Here is a 15,711-nt window from a genome sequence, read left to right as displayed (position 1 = left end):
GTAATTTTATTCTTCAAATCACATTGGCTTTAGTTTTGGGTTCCTTCCGTCATGGCATGGCTAGCTCCTGAAGGTAAAATAGGCGAAGGAGGAGCTGGGGAAGAAATGCTGAGTCTGACATGGGTGCAATTTTTTAACCACAGGAGTAAGACTTTTCACTGCTCCCACAAGGTAGTAAAAGGTCTCTTGTTTCCCTTCCCGCGGTCAGGGCAGGATTAACCAATAGGCCAAGTAGGCACATGCCTAGGGCCCAAAATGGTCAGGGGGCCCGATGAAGGAAGGCATCAACATTGTTTTTCCAAACAGCAATGGGCCCCACCCCGATCGGCAACACGGCCCCTCATCGACGGAAAGTATGACAAACAAGCAACGAGGGTAAGAAAGGCAACGGGAACTGTAATTGTGCAAGCGGTGCTGCTTGCCCAAAGCTTCCCTCTGACGCAGCTTCCTGTTTCCACCTGGGCGCATGGTGGGGTGGGGCGGAGCAGAGGGCCCAGTGTACTTGTGTGACTAGGGGCCCTCGATGAATTAATCCTGCCCTGCCCGCGGGGCAGTAAAAGGTCTTGTCCCCATTCCTGCGGTAAACCAGTTGCAAATGTCTCCATTTCTGCGGATTTACTGCGGTAAACAGTCCCCGTGTCAGTCTCTACCGCAAATCACTCTCTACTAGTCACATCAAGTGGGAGCTATTGTCAAAGACACAGACAAGTAAATAGCCAATTTACGCATACTAAATCACTATCTGAAAATTCCCCTCCTTTGATGCATATATTTTTTTCAGCATCATTTAGAATAATGTTTCTTAAGCCATTCTTGGAGTACGCCTTGCCAGTCTGATTTTCCAGAATATCTGTGATGAATTTGCATGAAATACATTTATGTGCAGCAGAAGCATATTCATTGTGAGTAAGTCAGGAATAGCTTGAGAAATATTTATTTAAAGGTTAAGATTAAATAAGGGAGGGAAAGGTAAACACACTTCATTTTAATGTATGCATTTTCTTTCAGAAAATAAAGTACCTATACTTAAAGTAGATGCAAATGTTCCTATTTTCACTTTAAAACCCATACACTAGCTTTCTTCCAAAGCAGAGTTTGAAAACTAAAAATCTCACCCTGTTCATGTCATTTTATTAAATTTATAACCAAAAAACTGCATCAATGCAGTTAACATCTCTAATATTAACACCATCCTATTGTGCTTCGACCTTTATTCAAAACCCTCTCAAATGTATTCCATGTTTCCGACTATAAACAAAAGCACAAGAAAACAGACTTAAAGACATAAGATTTGGTTGTCATAATATAACGCATAAAAAATAAGGAAGAACTTTCAGGGGCCGATGTCGAAAGCTACCATGAGTACAGTCACACGTTACCGTGGGGTATAAATATACGTTATTGGGCGCGGGGTTGAATATGCAAGCTAATTCGCACAGAAGACACTCACACATGCCATTAAAACATATGGTAATGAGCACTTTTAAGTATTCAGTGTAATGCAGAAGAAGAAACACTAGCTTCTGATAAGCATATTCACACGAACACAGGAGAGATAACTAAAAGGTGCAGAACTGTTCTTTTAATGAGAAACTTTCAGTAGAAGTCTAGAACTCAACATGGTCATGTCCTGACTTGCATCAGGAGTCTCAGAAGTAATACATGGATATGCCTGGTCTTTCTGAAAACCAACTTGTAAACCTGTGCATTCAACAGATGCAGAAGTGAGAACGTTGCCACCAAAAAGATACTTGGGTTCCTGGTTAAGCTGTATCACCAAATTCTGTATATGGTACCTTATGTCATATGCACACACAACCTAATTGCCACCGCTAAATGGCAATTGACACCTCATAATTGATGCTAATTATGTTCCACGCACAGGTCTAGTGGATGAATTTGAAAAGGGCATACAAGTTAGGCACAGGGATTTAGGTCTGACCTAAATGGGTTTACCTAAACGTTGTCAAGAGCACTGGTGCTTAGCGTGATTCTAGAAGGTGCGAGTGTCTCTTATAGAATCGCACTGAGCACAGTTCTAGTTGACACCAATTTTTGGGGGGCTATATATAGAATGAAACCCTGAATTCCTAAGTGAACAGAAATTGACACAACCCTTATATGGAAAAAAATTAAAAACATCTTTCTGAAAATTATAATACATAATTACTGTTTGCTGCTTTTTTAACAGATTTTAGTTCATTTAATTTGTGTCGAGGCAAAACTGTGTACAGTATACAGTATGTCAAATTCAAAATTTTACATGCCCTTAACAGGAGATTGACTACTTTAAAAAATAAATAAATAATAAATTAACAAAGCCTAGCTGGGCCTTCAGTTGGTCAGGAGAAGACAAATTCACTGTTGAACATATTCTGTTCAAATCTCTCAGCTTTTGATATTGTTCTATATATTTTCAACAACTACAGGCTGCTTGCAGCATTAGAAAATAAAGAAAAAGTTACTCTGAAAATAGGAGGAGGTTACAAAAAAAAAAATCTCTAAATACTTCAGGCTAGCAATTTCAATTGCCAGAAATGTTAAGAGACATTTCAAGGAATTGCTGAAATAAAGGCAGAGGGTGGAGCATGTGTTCAGAAAAGATGTGGATTTCTGCAACACCCAGACTGCGTGTTCAATCCCAACCCACAGTCCAATTGGTGCAGAAATCTACATCTTTTCTGAACACATGCTCCACTCTCCATGATTCAGCCACCCCTACCATCAAATGGGCTTTAAGCAAGATTGGCGGCTACTTGCCGCTAGTGAAGGAAATCGCGGAAATGGTCATTCTAATCTATCAAGTGATCAAGGACACCGACCTAACATGGTTAGGTGCCGCAATTAGAACAAAAAAATGATCAGACAGCCTGAACTCAATAGTCCTTTCCAAATAAAGGCGCCAGACCCTCCAGTCATCTAATTTGCGTAAGATCTGAACTTTGCGCTCCGAACCTGTTGGATGAAAATGCAGGCAACCTAATCTCCTGGTGGACTTGGAAAGCCAAGACCACCTTCAGCAAGAAGGAAGGTACAGCCCAGAGGAAAACACCCGTGTCCGTAATAAGGAGAAAAGGTTCCCTGCACAAGAGAATAAGCTCCAAAACAAACCGTGCTGAGACAATGCTGACCAGAAAAAACCATCATGGGTGGTGAGGTCAATCCGGAGCCACTAGTCACACCAGGCAGCGACACGTCGCTGACAAGTGAATGACCCAACCAACCAGAGGCTTCAGAGAGATCATCATACAGGAATTTGAGAGTCAGCCAGGGCCAAATAGGAAATAACGGAGGTACTCACAGTCTCTCTAGTGCAGGGATCTCAAAGTCCCTCCTTGAGAGCCGCAATCCAGTCGGGTTTTCAGGATTTCCCCAATGAATATGCATGAGATCTCTGTGCATGCACTGCTTTCAATGCATATTCATTGGGGAAATCCTGAAAACCCAACTGGATTGCGGCCCTCAAGGAGGGACTTTGAGATCCCTGCTCTAGTGCTTTTGCCTGTCAGCGTTTTTAAATTAGCTGAGTGGATAAAAAGGACTTTCTACCTCAGAAACAGCTCCAAATGCAAAGGGGGAGATCTTTGGACTGCCAGCCAGCAACTGACTACAACCTACCACTACTACTATTTATCATTTCTATAGTGCTAAAAGGCGTACACAGCACTGTACATTTAGCATACATTTAGACAGTCCCTGCTCAGAAGAGCTAACAATCTAATTTGCCCCCATGAATCCTCTGCCACACGGTCGGGGGCAGAAAAGGCAACCTGCACCTTGAAACATGGGTGGGTTTCCGTCCAAACACACCAGCCTGCGCGAGAAACCTGTGACAGGGTCACCGGCCAGCAGGCTCCACAGGAAGAAACCCCAGGTACTTGAAGAAGGTGGCACACAGAGAGAGCTGGCTCCACAGATCCACCACAGTTTCTCTGTGAAGCTGCAGCCCAGCACCGTAGGACTGTGTCCTTTTCTCTGACATGGGACCACCAGGGAGGGGTCTCGAGGCACTGAAGCCACCAAATTGAACTTTAAGCAAAAAAAAAAAAAATAAATAAGAAATAGAAGCAGAGCAATTGCAAAAGACTTCTGCAAGGACTGCTTGCAGAAATTGAAAACTAAGATTGTTTACTAACTCTCAGGCTAAGGGGGTGGAGCATGTGTTCAGACAACACCCAGACTGCAGGTTGGGATTGAACACCTAACATATGGAATCCAGAAGGGACGTAACAGAACTTTTTTTTGATCTATATTTAATTATGAAAGAAGATTCATATCCAAAGCTGAAAAATAACAACATAATGCAGACAATGAACCAAGAGAATACAATCAAGTAAAACAGGCAGCAATTCATTTTAATTCCTACAGCACCTTTCTTTTGCTTTAATAAGCTTATACACAGTATTGTTCTACTTTCATTTGATATAAAAAGCACTTTTTTTATTTTGGTCTATATTTATGTATCTTTTGGCCTCTATTCCTTCTGTCATCATTCACTAGGTGGACTAGGTATCAGTTTAGGGCAAGGGATCTCAAACAGTGTGCCTCCTGAGATTTCAGGTGTGCTGCAGTACACTGGGGAAGAGAAGAGGTGCTGGCACCGGCTGTCTACAGGATCTGCCTCTCGCGAAGAGAGGCATGTCCTATAAGCAATCTCCCGACGCTGGCACCTCTTCTCTCCAGCGCAGGTCCTTCTCTCGGCGCAAGGTCCGTTTGAAGGGCCTTTGCACATGCACTGCATGACGTCATCATGCCAACACACTTCCGGGTGTCTCGAGCAGGGGACACTGGGTTTAGTGTGCCCCAGCTCAAAAATGTTTGCGAGACACTGGTTTAAGGCAACAAGAGGGCAGCAGCAAAGCCATTAAAACAAGGGCAGAGCAGCAACAGAACACATCACTGTCAGTATTGTGGCACTCAAGACCTACTCTCACAAGAAGCTTGGACAGAAAGGGCAGGACACAGTGGGCCCTGAAGCTCCAATGCTCCAAAGGTTTCTGTGCCATTAAGACTCATTAAAGTAGTCTTACTGGCATGGAAACTCTCCTGATGCACAAAAGGGATCTCCATGGCTTCTACCGATCCTCATTAGCAGCCATCAAATGCATTACAAGAAGCTCATTAGTAATGTAATGAACTTTCCTTGTGATGCACAAACGGAACATACACCCCACCCCCACCCCTCTCCATTTCTGTGGAAATTTTACCAACAGCTCTGGAGCTGTTGTGCCCTTACACAACATGCGCACAAGAACTAAGCCTTCCACAGCTGAGTAGGCAGCCCCTACTCTCCCTACCGTCTCATCGCTCTAGAGCAGGGGTCTCCAAAGTCCCTCCTTGAGGGCCGAATCCAGTCGGGTTTTCAGGATTTCCCCAATGAATATGCATTGAAAGCAGTGCATGCACAGAGATCTCATGCATATTCATTGGGGAAATCCTGAAAACCCGACTGGATTCGGCCCTCAAGGAGGGACTTTGGAGACCCCTGCTCTAGAGTCACGATCAGCTGAACAGCAGGGGAAGCACCAAACAGCTGAGCGCCAGGACTCCCTGAAGCTGCTGATTGGCAGCTTTGGAGCTTCCCTGCCACTCAGCCAAGCTGGCAGGAAAAGCCCCACTAAGCTGAGCAACAGGGGATGTCCTAAAGCTGCAAATTGGCAGTTTTGGGGAGTCCTGCCGGTTCCAGAGCAGCAATCAAGATGTGCTAGCAGGAAGGAGAGCATCAGTAGGAAAATGGAGCCAAACATGACAAGATGGGGGAGGGGGGGGAGACATTGTGCCTAACAATATGCTCTTCTGAGCAGGCACTAGATAGTTCCTCCCCCTTTTACTAGGGCTGCTCCACACAGATAGCATGCATATAATTTGCATGCTATTGTGCTGAGCATCACCCAATTTAAAAAAAAGTCACTCCAAACACGGTATTTAATACCATTTTGTCAGAATTTTGAGCATCTGTGCCTGAGTGTGCAGAGAGGACAAACTGGATGGGCCATTTGGCCTTTATCTGCCATGTTTCTATGAAGTGCCATTGCCACACTGAGTTTTTCTTGATGCTGTGGACCTCTAGGAAAGGATGGAGATCTGGTGGCAGTAGGAGCAGTGACAAGAGAAAGGGAAAGGAGGAAATATTGAACACCTGGGGATAATAGTACAGGAGAGAGATGCTGTTCTAGGCTAGGTGATGGTAGAAAGGGGAAGAAGAGATATTGAAAACCTGTGGGAAGTAAAAGGGAAATAGATGCTGGACTACTATAGGGTAAAAGGATAGGGAAGAAGTAGCGAGATGCCAGACCTTTTGGCAAGGAGGCCTTGAACCACCCCAGGGATGGAATGGGCACATGACTTAAAGTTCACCAAGGGATTAGATCCCTTTAGGCCTTCCCTGATGTATACAGCATGATAATTTGGGATTACATTCCGAAGTCAAATAATTACTTTAATTGTAATGGAATATATCATATTTGGAGCAAGAAGACAAAACATGCAAAACAAGTTGATAACCTCTTGTATTAGACTGCTTTTAAAATTGTTTTTGATCTTTTATAAAACCTTGAAGGCTTTATACCTCTGTTTATTACCTGTTTGTATCTAGCATACAGGTAGAGGAGCTGCTCCTTGCTGGCTACCTGGATCAGCTGTTGCAAGTAATCGGCTGCCCGCTCAAAGCGCTCCACTAATAGCTTATTCTCCTCCTCGTCTTCCTGGCAAAGCTTTAAAGAGTCGCCAAAGCCCCCTGAATCCTCCCCTGAGCTCAGTTCCCCCTCACCTTGCCCAGCAAGAAAAGACGAGGCCATCCGCCAACCCGTCCCCTTCGTCTTATCTGTTTTTTAACAGTCCATCAACTGCCCAGCCAAGAAAAAAAAAAAAAAGACTGGAGGGAAGCGAAGGGGCAAGTATCTCCCGCAAATAAAAACAGGCTAACACGGCAACCAGTAGCTCACTGCATTCACCGCGGTTGCTACTGCTGTCGCCCTCCTGCCGCCTCTACATCCCCAGTGACAACAACTACGGGAGGCGCAAGACGGGTGGCAACAGTAGCAGCCGCAGCAATCGCTGGGCCACACCGTGCCGGATGAACCCAACGTGAGAACGCGCTGGAACGTCTCTTCCTCAAGACGCTATGAAATGCCTCCTTCGTGTGATTGGGCGAATAGTGTGACGCACATATTAACGCCATCACTGCGGGCGGGCGCGAGAGAATTGTATCAGATTCAAATCAGTGCGGCGGATTGCTGCGTGGGATAGAAGAGGGGCTGTGGGAAGGAAAGGTCTGCTTGGCTGGGAAGGGTGGTAAGAAGGCGAGACCTAAAACTCGGCTTCGTTTATACATTTGCTGTTCTGACGTCTAGGAGGAGGGCAACGTAAATTATTTTACCCAGATAACTGAAAAATTATGTGGGTAAAATTGTTTGCTTTTACCTGAACTTCAAACGGTGGAACTGAGGAGAGGGTGAAACTTGCATTTGACGTGGGGTTGGGGGGGTGTTATTTTGAAATTCATACTCGTGCTTTCCAGATGTACTTACAAATTAATGCCTGCGGCTTCTAAATTTTCAAATGGGGGCTCTAAGGAGATGCTATTATCTTCTGTTTAGCACATTACATTACATTAGGGATTTCTATTCCGCCATTACCTTGCGGTTCAAGGCGGATTACAAAAGGTTAATTTAAAAAATACAGAGTTACAATGATTAGCTAGAGAGGTAAGTTGTAGATTCTTTTTCACAAGACAAGGATCCTGTTTCTTTTTGTCAACTATTTAAACAAAAGTTGTTTTGTTTTTAGTTTTTAGATGTATATATTACTTGGATTTAATTCATTTTCTTGGCTTTGTCTTTTCGTTACTTTCCTATTTTTCGTGTTTTTATATATTTTGTACACCGTGCTGTTGATAAATCTAAGTGCGGTTAAAACTTTTACTAAATAATAATAATAACAGCTTATATACCGCAATACCGTGAAGTTCTATGCGGTTTACAAAGATTAAGCAAAGGTACAAATCGATTGACTTTAAGAGGGGAGGAAGAAAGAGGGTTAATAGGACAGGAAATCCATTTTTGAGGAGAGAGTGATCAATAGAACAAGTTAATCGCTATAGAGGGGAGAGAGAAGAGAGGATCAGTTGTCTAGATATTTTAGGAACAGGTGTGTTTTCAGACGTTTCCTAAATTCCTCATAAGTAGTGGGCGAAAGCAATTGTTCTAGGTCTTTACCCCATGATGCTGCTTGGTGCGAGAGAAGATGTTCCTGACGTCCAGCAGCTCAACTGTTTAGTATTAGTGACAATATTTCAGGGCTTCCAAGTTCAGGAACCTGGAATTCGTTTCAAACCATCTCCTTGACTATGCTGTGAAAAACTTTTTCTTTAATGTCCGAATTTTTTTGTTTCTCGGATCCTCTCTCTTCACTGTCTTCTTCCAATTCTTATTGCCATAGTAAACTGTATGAGAAGGGAACATTTTTATAATACTTTTGCTAATACTTTTTGTATATTCTGGTGTTAATTGTTGCATGTTGTAGATCAGGGGCACGGTGCGGCAGTCCAAAAGTTCTTCAAGCAAGTCTGCTTGTGAAGCTGTCCGCATCGGGACTCCGTGGTTGACGTCATCCATATGTGAGAATATCCGACTGCTGTCCCTGGATAACACCTGTAACTGTGCTGTAGCGCAGGAAGCTGCGCTGAATGCCCTGCACTGCTCTCGATGCTCATAGGCTCCCTGCGCTAAAATCCGCTACTGAGGTTTAGTAAAAGGGGGCCATAGTGCAAAATATAGACAGCAGATATAAATTCTCAAAACGGACACATTTTGATCACTAAATTGAAAATAAAATCATTTTTCCTACCTTTGTTGTCAGGTGATTTCATGATTCTGGTTGCACTTTCTTCTTCTTTCCTCCCTTGTTTCTGCCTCCTGCATGCTTTGTCTCCTCCAGACCATTCCATTCCCCAACCAACATGTCTGTCCTTCCATGAGTCCAACTTTTTCTTCCTTTCTGCCTGTCCTCTGCCACCCAACACGGCACTCCATTCTCTCCTCCAACTTTTTCTTCCTCTCTCCCTGCCACCTCCCCTTTCTTACTTTTTCTGTCTCCCTGCCCCACTTTCTTTCTGTCTCCCTACCCCCTTCTTTCTTTCTCCCTGCCCCCTATCTTTCTTTCTGTCTCCATGACCCCCCCTTTCTTTCTTTCTGTCTCCCTGCCCCCTTTCTTTCTTTCTGTCTCCATGACTCCCCCCCCTTTCTTTCTTTTGGTCTCCCTGTTTTGCCTCCCTGTCTTTCTGTCTCCCCAAGCCACCACCGGAACTGTCGTCTGGAAACAGGCCCCCAAGCCACCGCTGACGTCTGGGAACAGACCCCCAAGCCACCACTGATGCCGCTGAGTTCTCCCTGTTTCCTGACGCCGCAACAGGCCAGCAGCCTTTCCCCCCGACGTCAATTCTGACGTCAGAGAGTAAGTTATGGGCCAGCCAGGCAGCAATTGGCTGGCCTGGAACTTCCTCTCCGACATCAGAATTGACGTGGGGGGGGGAGGCTGGCGTGCCCGGAGCTTCTGTAGTCGCTGCTGGCCTGTTGCGTCAGGGAACAGGGAAAACGCAAAGGCAAAGTGAGTCTACTGGTCGATCGCGATCAACCTTTTGGGCACCCCTGTTGTAGATACATGAAGAAATAAGGAAGGGGGAGAAAGAACCAACAGGCTTCCTGGAAAGGGAGGGAGGGAGATAAGACATTCTATTGCAGCAACTTGAGAATACATCGTCTCGGGCAATTGCAGAACATGTTGTCTCAACATCTACAGAATAAAGACTGGCCCAGATTCTCAAAACTTTAACACTGTTGCTAAACTGTTCTCCGGCGGTTTAGCCTGTATGCAGTTTAGTGGCGGATTATCAAAAGGGATTATCTCTGTCTATAGTGAGGTTTCTAGCAGTCTCCAACACTGACATGCAAATAAGCTCTTAAACATTGAAATGAGCCCTCCGGTGGCTTCTTAAAAAAATGCCGAGCTATTTTCAAAATGTGGCATCGGATTTTGACGATAAAAATAAGCGACTGGTCCAGAGGTGCCAGTCAGTGTCAGAGACTGCTAGAAAGCCCCTGTGTTGTGATGTAGTGGGAGAGATGCCCATTCTCTCCACTGCATCACAACACCGTTTCCCTGCAGCGAACACAGTGACACCCCCCTTGCAGCAGGAGCGGTGACCTCTCCTGGAGCCCTAAAATCCCCACCGCGACCAGCCCTTGCAGCAGAAGAGAGGCCCACTTTCTCCTGCTGCACTAAAATCCCCGCTGTGACACCCCCACCCCTGCAGCGGGAGAAATGCTCACTCTCCCCCGCTTTCATGTGACCTCAAAAATAGATAACCCAGAGGGACGTGGACACCCAGCTGCGGCGGCGTCTAAAATGGGATGCACCGGGGAGAGGCCTCTGATTGGCCCAGGGGCCTTAAACAACTTGGGCCAATCTGAGCCTCAGGCCCCTCCCTGGATTGGCCTGGACACCCCATAGGCGTCTGGGCCAATCAGAGCCTTAGAGGGGCAGGACCTTTTTAGAATACACAGCAGCTGGGAGGAGGGCGTCCACATCCCTCCAGGTCATCTATTTTGATGTAAGGGGCGGCGGAGATGGTGGAGGGGGATCACTTGAAAGCAGGAGAGAGTGGGCATTTCTCCTGCTGCGGGGGGGGGGGGGGGGGTTCAGCTTGGGTCGCAGCTGGAATTTTAGTGCAGCAGGAGAGAGTGGGCATCTCTTCTGCTGCAGGGGGACTCATGGCCGGGATTTTAGGGCAGCGGGAGAGTGTGGACATCTCTCCTATTGTGTTTTTGTTTTTTGTTCTGACAACATTTTTCTGCACTTGTGCCCATCGCTATCACCAGCGATGCACACATGCAAATTTAGCGAATCTTCGCTGCTGTCTGCTGACCTTATTTGCATGCATGATTTTTTGAGAATGTCTTGGATTTTTAGATTCGCTATCAAAACGGCTGCATTATCAGACCGTCGCTTTTTAACGCGGGTTTTTGAGAATCCTGGCCTCTGTTAGAACTGAAGGACATGAGCATGTAGATCAGTGGTCTCAAACTCAAACCCTTTGCAGGGCCACATTTTGGATTTGTAGGTACTTGGAGGACCTCAGAAAAAAATACTTAATGTCTTATTAAAGAAATGGCAATTTTGCATGAGGTAAAACTCTTTATAGTTTATAAATCTTTCCTTTTGGCTAAGTCTTAATAGACACCCCTCCCCCCCGTTCGCTCTAACACTGCACGCGCCGCCTTCCCGTCACCTCCGAAACAGTATGTAACTTTCTGTTTCGAAGAGGGGAAGTTGCCACGCACAGTTAGAGCCCCGCGACTTGAGTTAAGTTTTCTTGCGTTGCGAGAGGGAGTAGGAAGGAGAAGCTGACCTTCAGGTAGTCGGGGCCCCCCTGCCCTGTTTGCTTCCTCCCCAATGCTGGCCCTGGGCCCCCCTGATATTTTCAGGCCCTAGGCACATGTCTACTGGGCCTATCCTTAATCCAGCCCTGGGTGTGCTGGTGTACTACAAGAGTCACTCTTCAATAAATGGATCAGCAGCTCTAGGGAGCTCAGGGCAGAAGACCAGCAACCCTTGGGAGCTAGACTTAAAGAATGCAGCCTTTGAGATCAGCTCAGGAGGACAGAAGAAAAGGGCCTGCAGAGGCATGATTGGTGGTGAGGGCCAAGAAGAGCAGAGGCAGCCCTCTAGAGAGATACCTGTTCATTGAGCCCTGTTGAGGATTGGTAGCTAGGACTTCAGCAAGGAGCTACCCCAGAGGCTCATCTCAAAGGAGGGTAAGGTTACCAGAGTACAGATTGACACTAGTAGCAATGGAGGCGCCAGGCCACTGGGATGCAATTGGTACCAGCTGCCCAACAAGGGCAGACCCCCCTTCCCACCCTGATTTTCCCCATAGAGAATAATGTGCATACTCACTGTGACTTCTGGTGCATGTCAGCTTGCAGCAGCCTGCCTTTAGGGAAAGAATTTCTGCCTCAGAAACTGCTGGGAATGAATCCACCACTGGAAATCTTCTGGCTGCTGGTCAGGTGGTCTCTGACCAAGGACTCTGAACCCTGAAATTTCACAGAGTGCATTGGGGGAGATAATTAGCAGCCAGCTCTTTGATACCCAGAGGGTTGTTACACAGGGGCCCCACAGCCTGTGCTCAAGCCTCTGATAAATCAGCAGGCGGGCAAGCTCCCAGGGAAATGGACCCCGAGCTCTCGATGTACCACAAAGAAGGTTGGCTCCACAAGTACCTCAAGAGATTGGCCTGCGAGCAGCAGCTCGTCCTTGTGGGTCTGCGTCCTTTCCACGGTGGAGTGAGCCCAACAAGGGGACCTTTGATCATCAAAGTCATCCAGGAAAGAGGAACCGACAGACAAAAATAACCAAAAAGAAAGCAGATCAGATCAGAACATACCTTCTCAGTTCATTTGCAGAAGGAAAAACTGAAGAGGGAGCTATTCTCCCCTGCCGAAGGGAAGGAGTTGAAAAATTTTAGTGGCAACCTTCTGCAAAGTTTGCAACTAATGGAGGACAACAGTTTCAGTACAGAATCCTATGTCTTTGCAACAGAAATGCTCCAAAGCTCATTCAATTCCTATGGTGAATTTTCTGCAGCAGAGATTGTAAAAGGGGCCCTTTGATAGTGTTTCAAGAATTCTCCACCAATATAATATACTTAAAGAGAAGGATAATATATTTTATTTTATATTAAATTTAAATGTTAATTTGGGGAATGGAGCTACCTGCCTATAACTTAGTTCTGTGTAATATTTAAGAACAGATACTTAAAGCATTTAAAGACAAATTAGAATTTTATTTTTACAGAGCAAAATTTATTTATAAGATTAGGCAGGCAATGCAATAAATTTTAGTTACAATTTAGGAATCTTTGAACAAGGGAAATGTACCACAAGATAAAATATTGTTATAGAAGCAGAATGATTACATTGGATTAAAAGTAACTCGCTAAGATGCAGGACTTGCTGGTAGAACAATTCTTCAAGAGCACATGGCAGGGAGAGTTCTTCAGTACACAGTAAGTTGAATGTCCAGCGATGATCCCCAGAGAGAGAACATAGGTGAACTTCCCTTTTTATGGACTATGGTAGGCAGGAACCAAGGAGCAATGTCCAATCCCAAATCAGGATTTCAATTCAAATTTTTTTCTGTTTCTGGATACATGAGGTCATCTGGTTTGCCTTTTGGCTTGGTAGGGCCTAAATTAATTTTAAAAGTGTCTTTGCTAAGTACTGATAAGGTTAAAGACAGTCATTGTTTTGAAATTTCAGGTGAATGGTTATCCTTTCAGTCCTGTGTAGAGAATGACACGGTGAATGTTTCCTGCTGAAAACCACAGTAAACCCGCAGGAATGGGGAAAAATTTAGCTGCTTGCCATTGGTTCGGGAACAAGGTTTTTTACCTCCCTGTGAGAGAGGTAAAGGGCCTTGATCCCAGCAGTGGCTGCTGCCAGAAGGATGCTGGGCTGTATAAAGAGAGGCGTAGTCAGTAGAAGGAAGAAGGTGTTGATGCCCCTGTACAGGTCATTGGTAAGGCCCCACTTGGAATATTGTGTTCAGTTTTGGAGACCGTATCTGGCGAAGGACGTAAGAAGACTTGAGGCGGTCCAGAAGAGGGCAACGAAAATGATAGGAGGCCTGCGCCAGAAGACGTATGAGAAAGACTGGAAGCCCTGAATATGTATACCCTAGAGGAAAGGAGAGACAGGGGAGATATGATTCAGATGTTCAAATACTTGAAGAGTATTAACGTAGAACAAAATCTTTTCCAGAGAAAGGAAAATGGTAAAACCAGAGGACTTAATTTGAGGTTGAGGGGTGGTAGATTCAGGGGCAATGTTAGGAAATTCTACTTTACGGAGAGGGTAGTGGATGCCTGGAATGCGCTCCCGAGAGAGGTGGTGGAGAGTAAAACTGTGACTGAGTTCAAAGAAGCGTGGGATGAACCTAGAAGATTTAGAATCAGAAAATAATATTAAATATTGAACTAGGCCAGTTACTGGGCATACTTGCACGGTCTGTGTCTGTGTCTGGCCGTTTGGTGGAAGATGGGCAGGGGAGGGCTTCAATGGCTGGGAGGGTGTAGATGGGCTGGAGTAAGTCTTAACAGAGATTTCGGCAGTTGGAACCCAAGCACAGTACCGGGTAAAGCTTTGGATTCTTGCCCAGAAATAGCTAAGAAGAAAAATTTTAAAAATTTAAATTGAATCAGGTTGGGCAGACTGGATGGAGCATTCGGGTCTTTATCTGCCGTCATCTACTATGTTAATAAAGGATGACTGCCATGAGTCGCCTTCTTCCTCACCTCCCCTTCTAGCCAGCAGCCCCCTTTGCGATCACAGGTCCAGCAGCCCCCCTTGCAATCCTGGATCCATCAGTCTGCCCCCTCCTTCCTTCCCTCACGATCACGGGTCCAACAGCTCCTCTCCCTCCCTCACAGTCGCGGATCAAATGGCAAAAAAAAAAACAAAACCTGTGATTCCCCTACCAGGTCAGCCCCTTTGTCCCAGGCCTCCTCCAGCTGAGTCCTTCCTTCCAATGTAACTTCCAGCGAAACCGGCTGTGGGCATCCGTGATGGTCCTGAGGATTTTATCAGTTGTCGGCTGCACCTCCCACACCCCCCAAAGACATGCAAGGAGCTGTGGGAGTCTTGGGTCTCAGGCTCTAACACAGTCAGAAGAAACAAGCACCTGGAACCATTTTTATATGCTTGTCTGAGGCAGTAATCTTTCAGCTGCTGTTTCAGCTGAAGCAGGCACAGCACCAGCAGTATAGTGAGTACTGCCTATTATCCCAGGACAAGCAGGCATGATATTCTCACATGTGGGTGACGTCATCTACGGAGCCCCAGCGCGGACAGCTTTTCAAGCAAACTTGATTGAAGTTTCAAGTTTGCACACTGCACCACGCATGTGCTAGCCTTCTTGCCCACTAGAGGGCGCATCCCCACCTCGTGGTCCTCAGTTCATTTTCATCCGCGGAGCCAGAAGCCCTGTGGAGAATTTGTGCTAAATTGTGCCTTCTGTCGCCGCGGCTGTGTAGGGATTTTCGCACGGTCGCTGCGTTTTTTTGTCTTCTTCTTACTTTCTTTCTTTCTTTTTCAAAAAAAAAAAAAAAAAATTTTTCGTTTTCGTAGCTACCGGGGGCTCCCGGTAGCCGTGGCCGAGGAACCTCGTTTGTTCCCGGCTCTCTTTTGGGCCCATGTCCCGGCCCGTAACGGGCTTTAAAAAGTGCGGGCGTTGTGAACGGCTTCTATCAATTACTGATCCGCACGGGTGCTGCTTGCGGTGTTTGGGGCCCCAGCACCCGACAGCGTCCTGCGAGAAGTGTGCCACCTTCCAGAAGCGGGCACTTAAACGCCGCAGAGCCCGCATGGCAGAACTTTTCTCGGTCGAGTCCCCTCCGGGGAAGGCCTCGAGTTCGGCCTCGGCTTCGGCCCCGGCCTTGACCTCGGCCTCGACATCGACCTCGACCTCAGCTTCGGGACCGTCGGCTTCGCCTCGGGCCTCGATGCCTTCGAAGCAGTTGGCCTCTTCCAAAGCCTCGGGTAAGTCTCCACTTCCCTCCTCAGCTCCAGGATCGTCCAAAAAGCCGTCCTCGGGCTCGTCGGCGGGTGGGTCCGCCTCTGTTAAGCCCAAGATGCCCGCGTCCGCTGCCCCGAG

General features: G+C 46.2%; 1 protein-coding gene across 1 annotated transcript in view; it reads right to left on the bottom strand.

The window, feature by feature from the left end:
• Positions 1-7,125, bottom strand: part of ACBD6 (acyl-CoA binding domain containing 6) — a 251,487-nt gene extending 244,362 nt beyond the window's left edge. The window contains exon 1 of the mRNA XM_033916788.1: positions 6,582-7,125. Coding sequence (XP_033772679.1) covers positions 6,582-6,797 — 216 coding nt within the window. The 5' untranslated portion in view covers positions 6,798-7,125. The remainder of the gene's footprint in view (positions 1-6,581) is intronic.
• Between the last annotated feature and the right edge of the window lie 8,586 nt (positions 7,126-15,711).

The sequence above is a fragment of the Geotrypetes seraphini genome, chromosome 12 (genome assembly GCF_902459505.1).
Source record: "Geotrypetes seraphini chromosome 12, aGeoSer1.1, whole genome shotgun sequence".
Lineage (NCBI taxonomy): Eukaryota > Metazoa > Chordata > Amphibia > Gymnophiona > Dermophiidae > Geotrypetes > Geotrypetes seraphini.
This window is presented reverse-complemented; position numbering and strand designations above follow the sequence as displayed.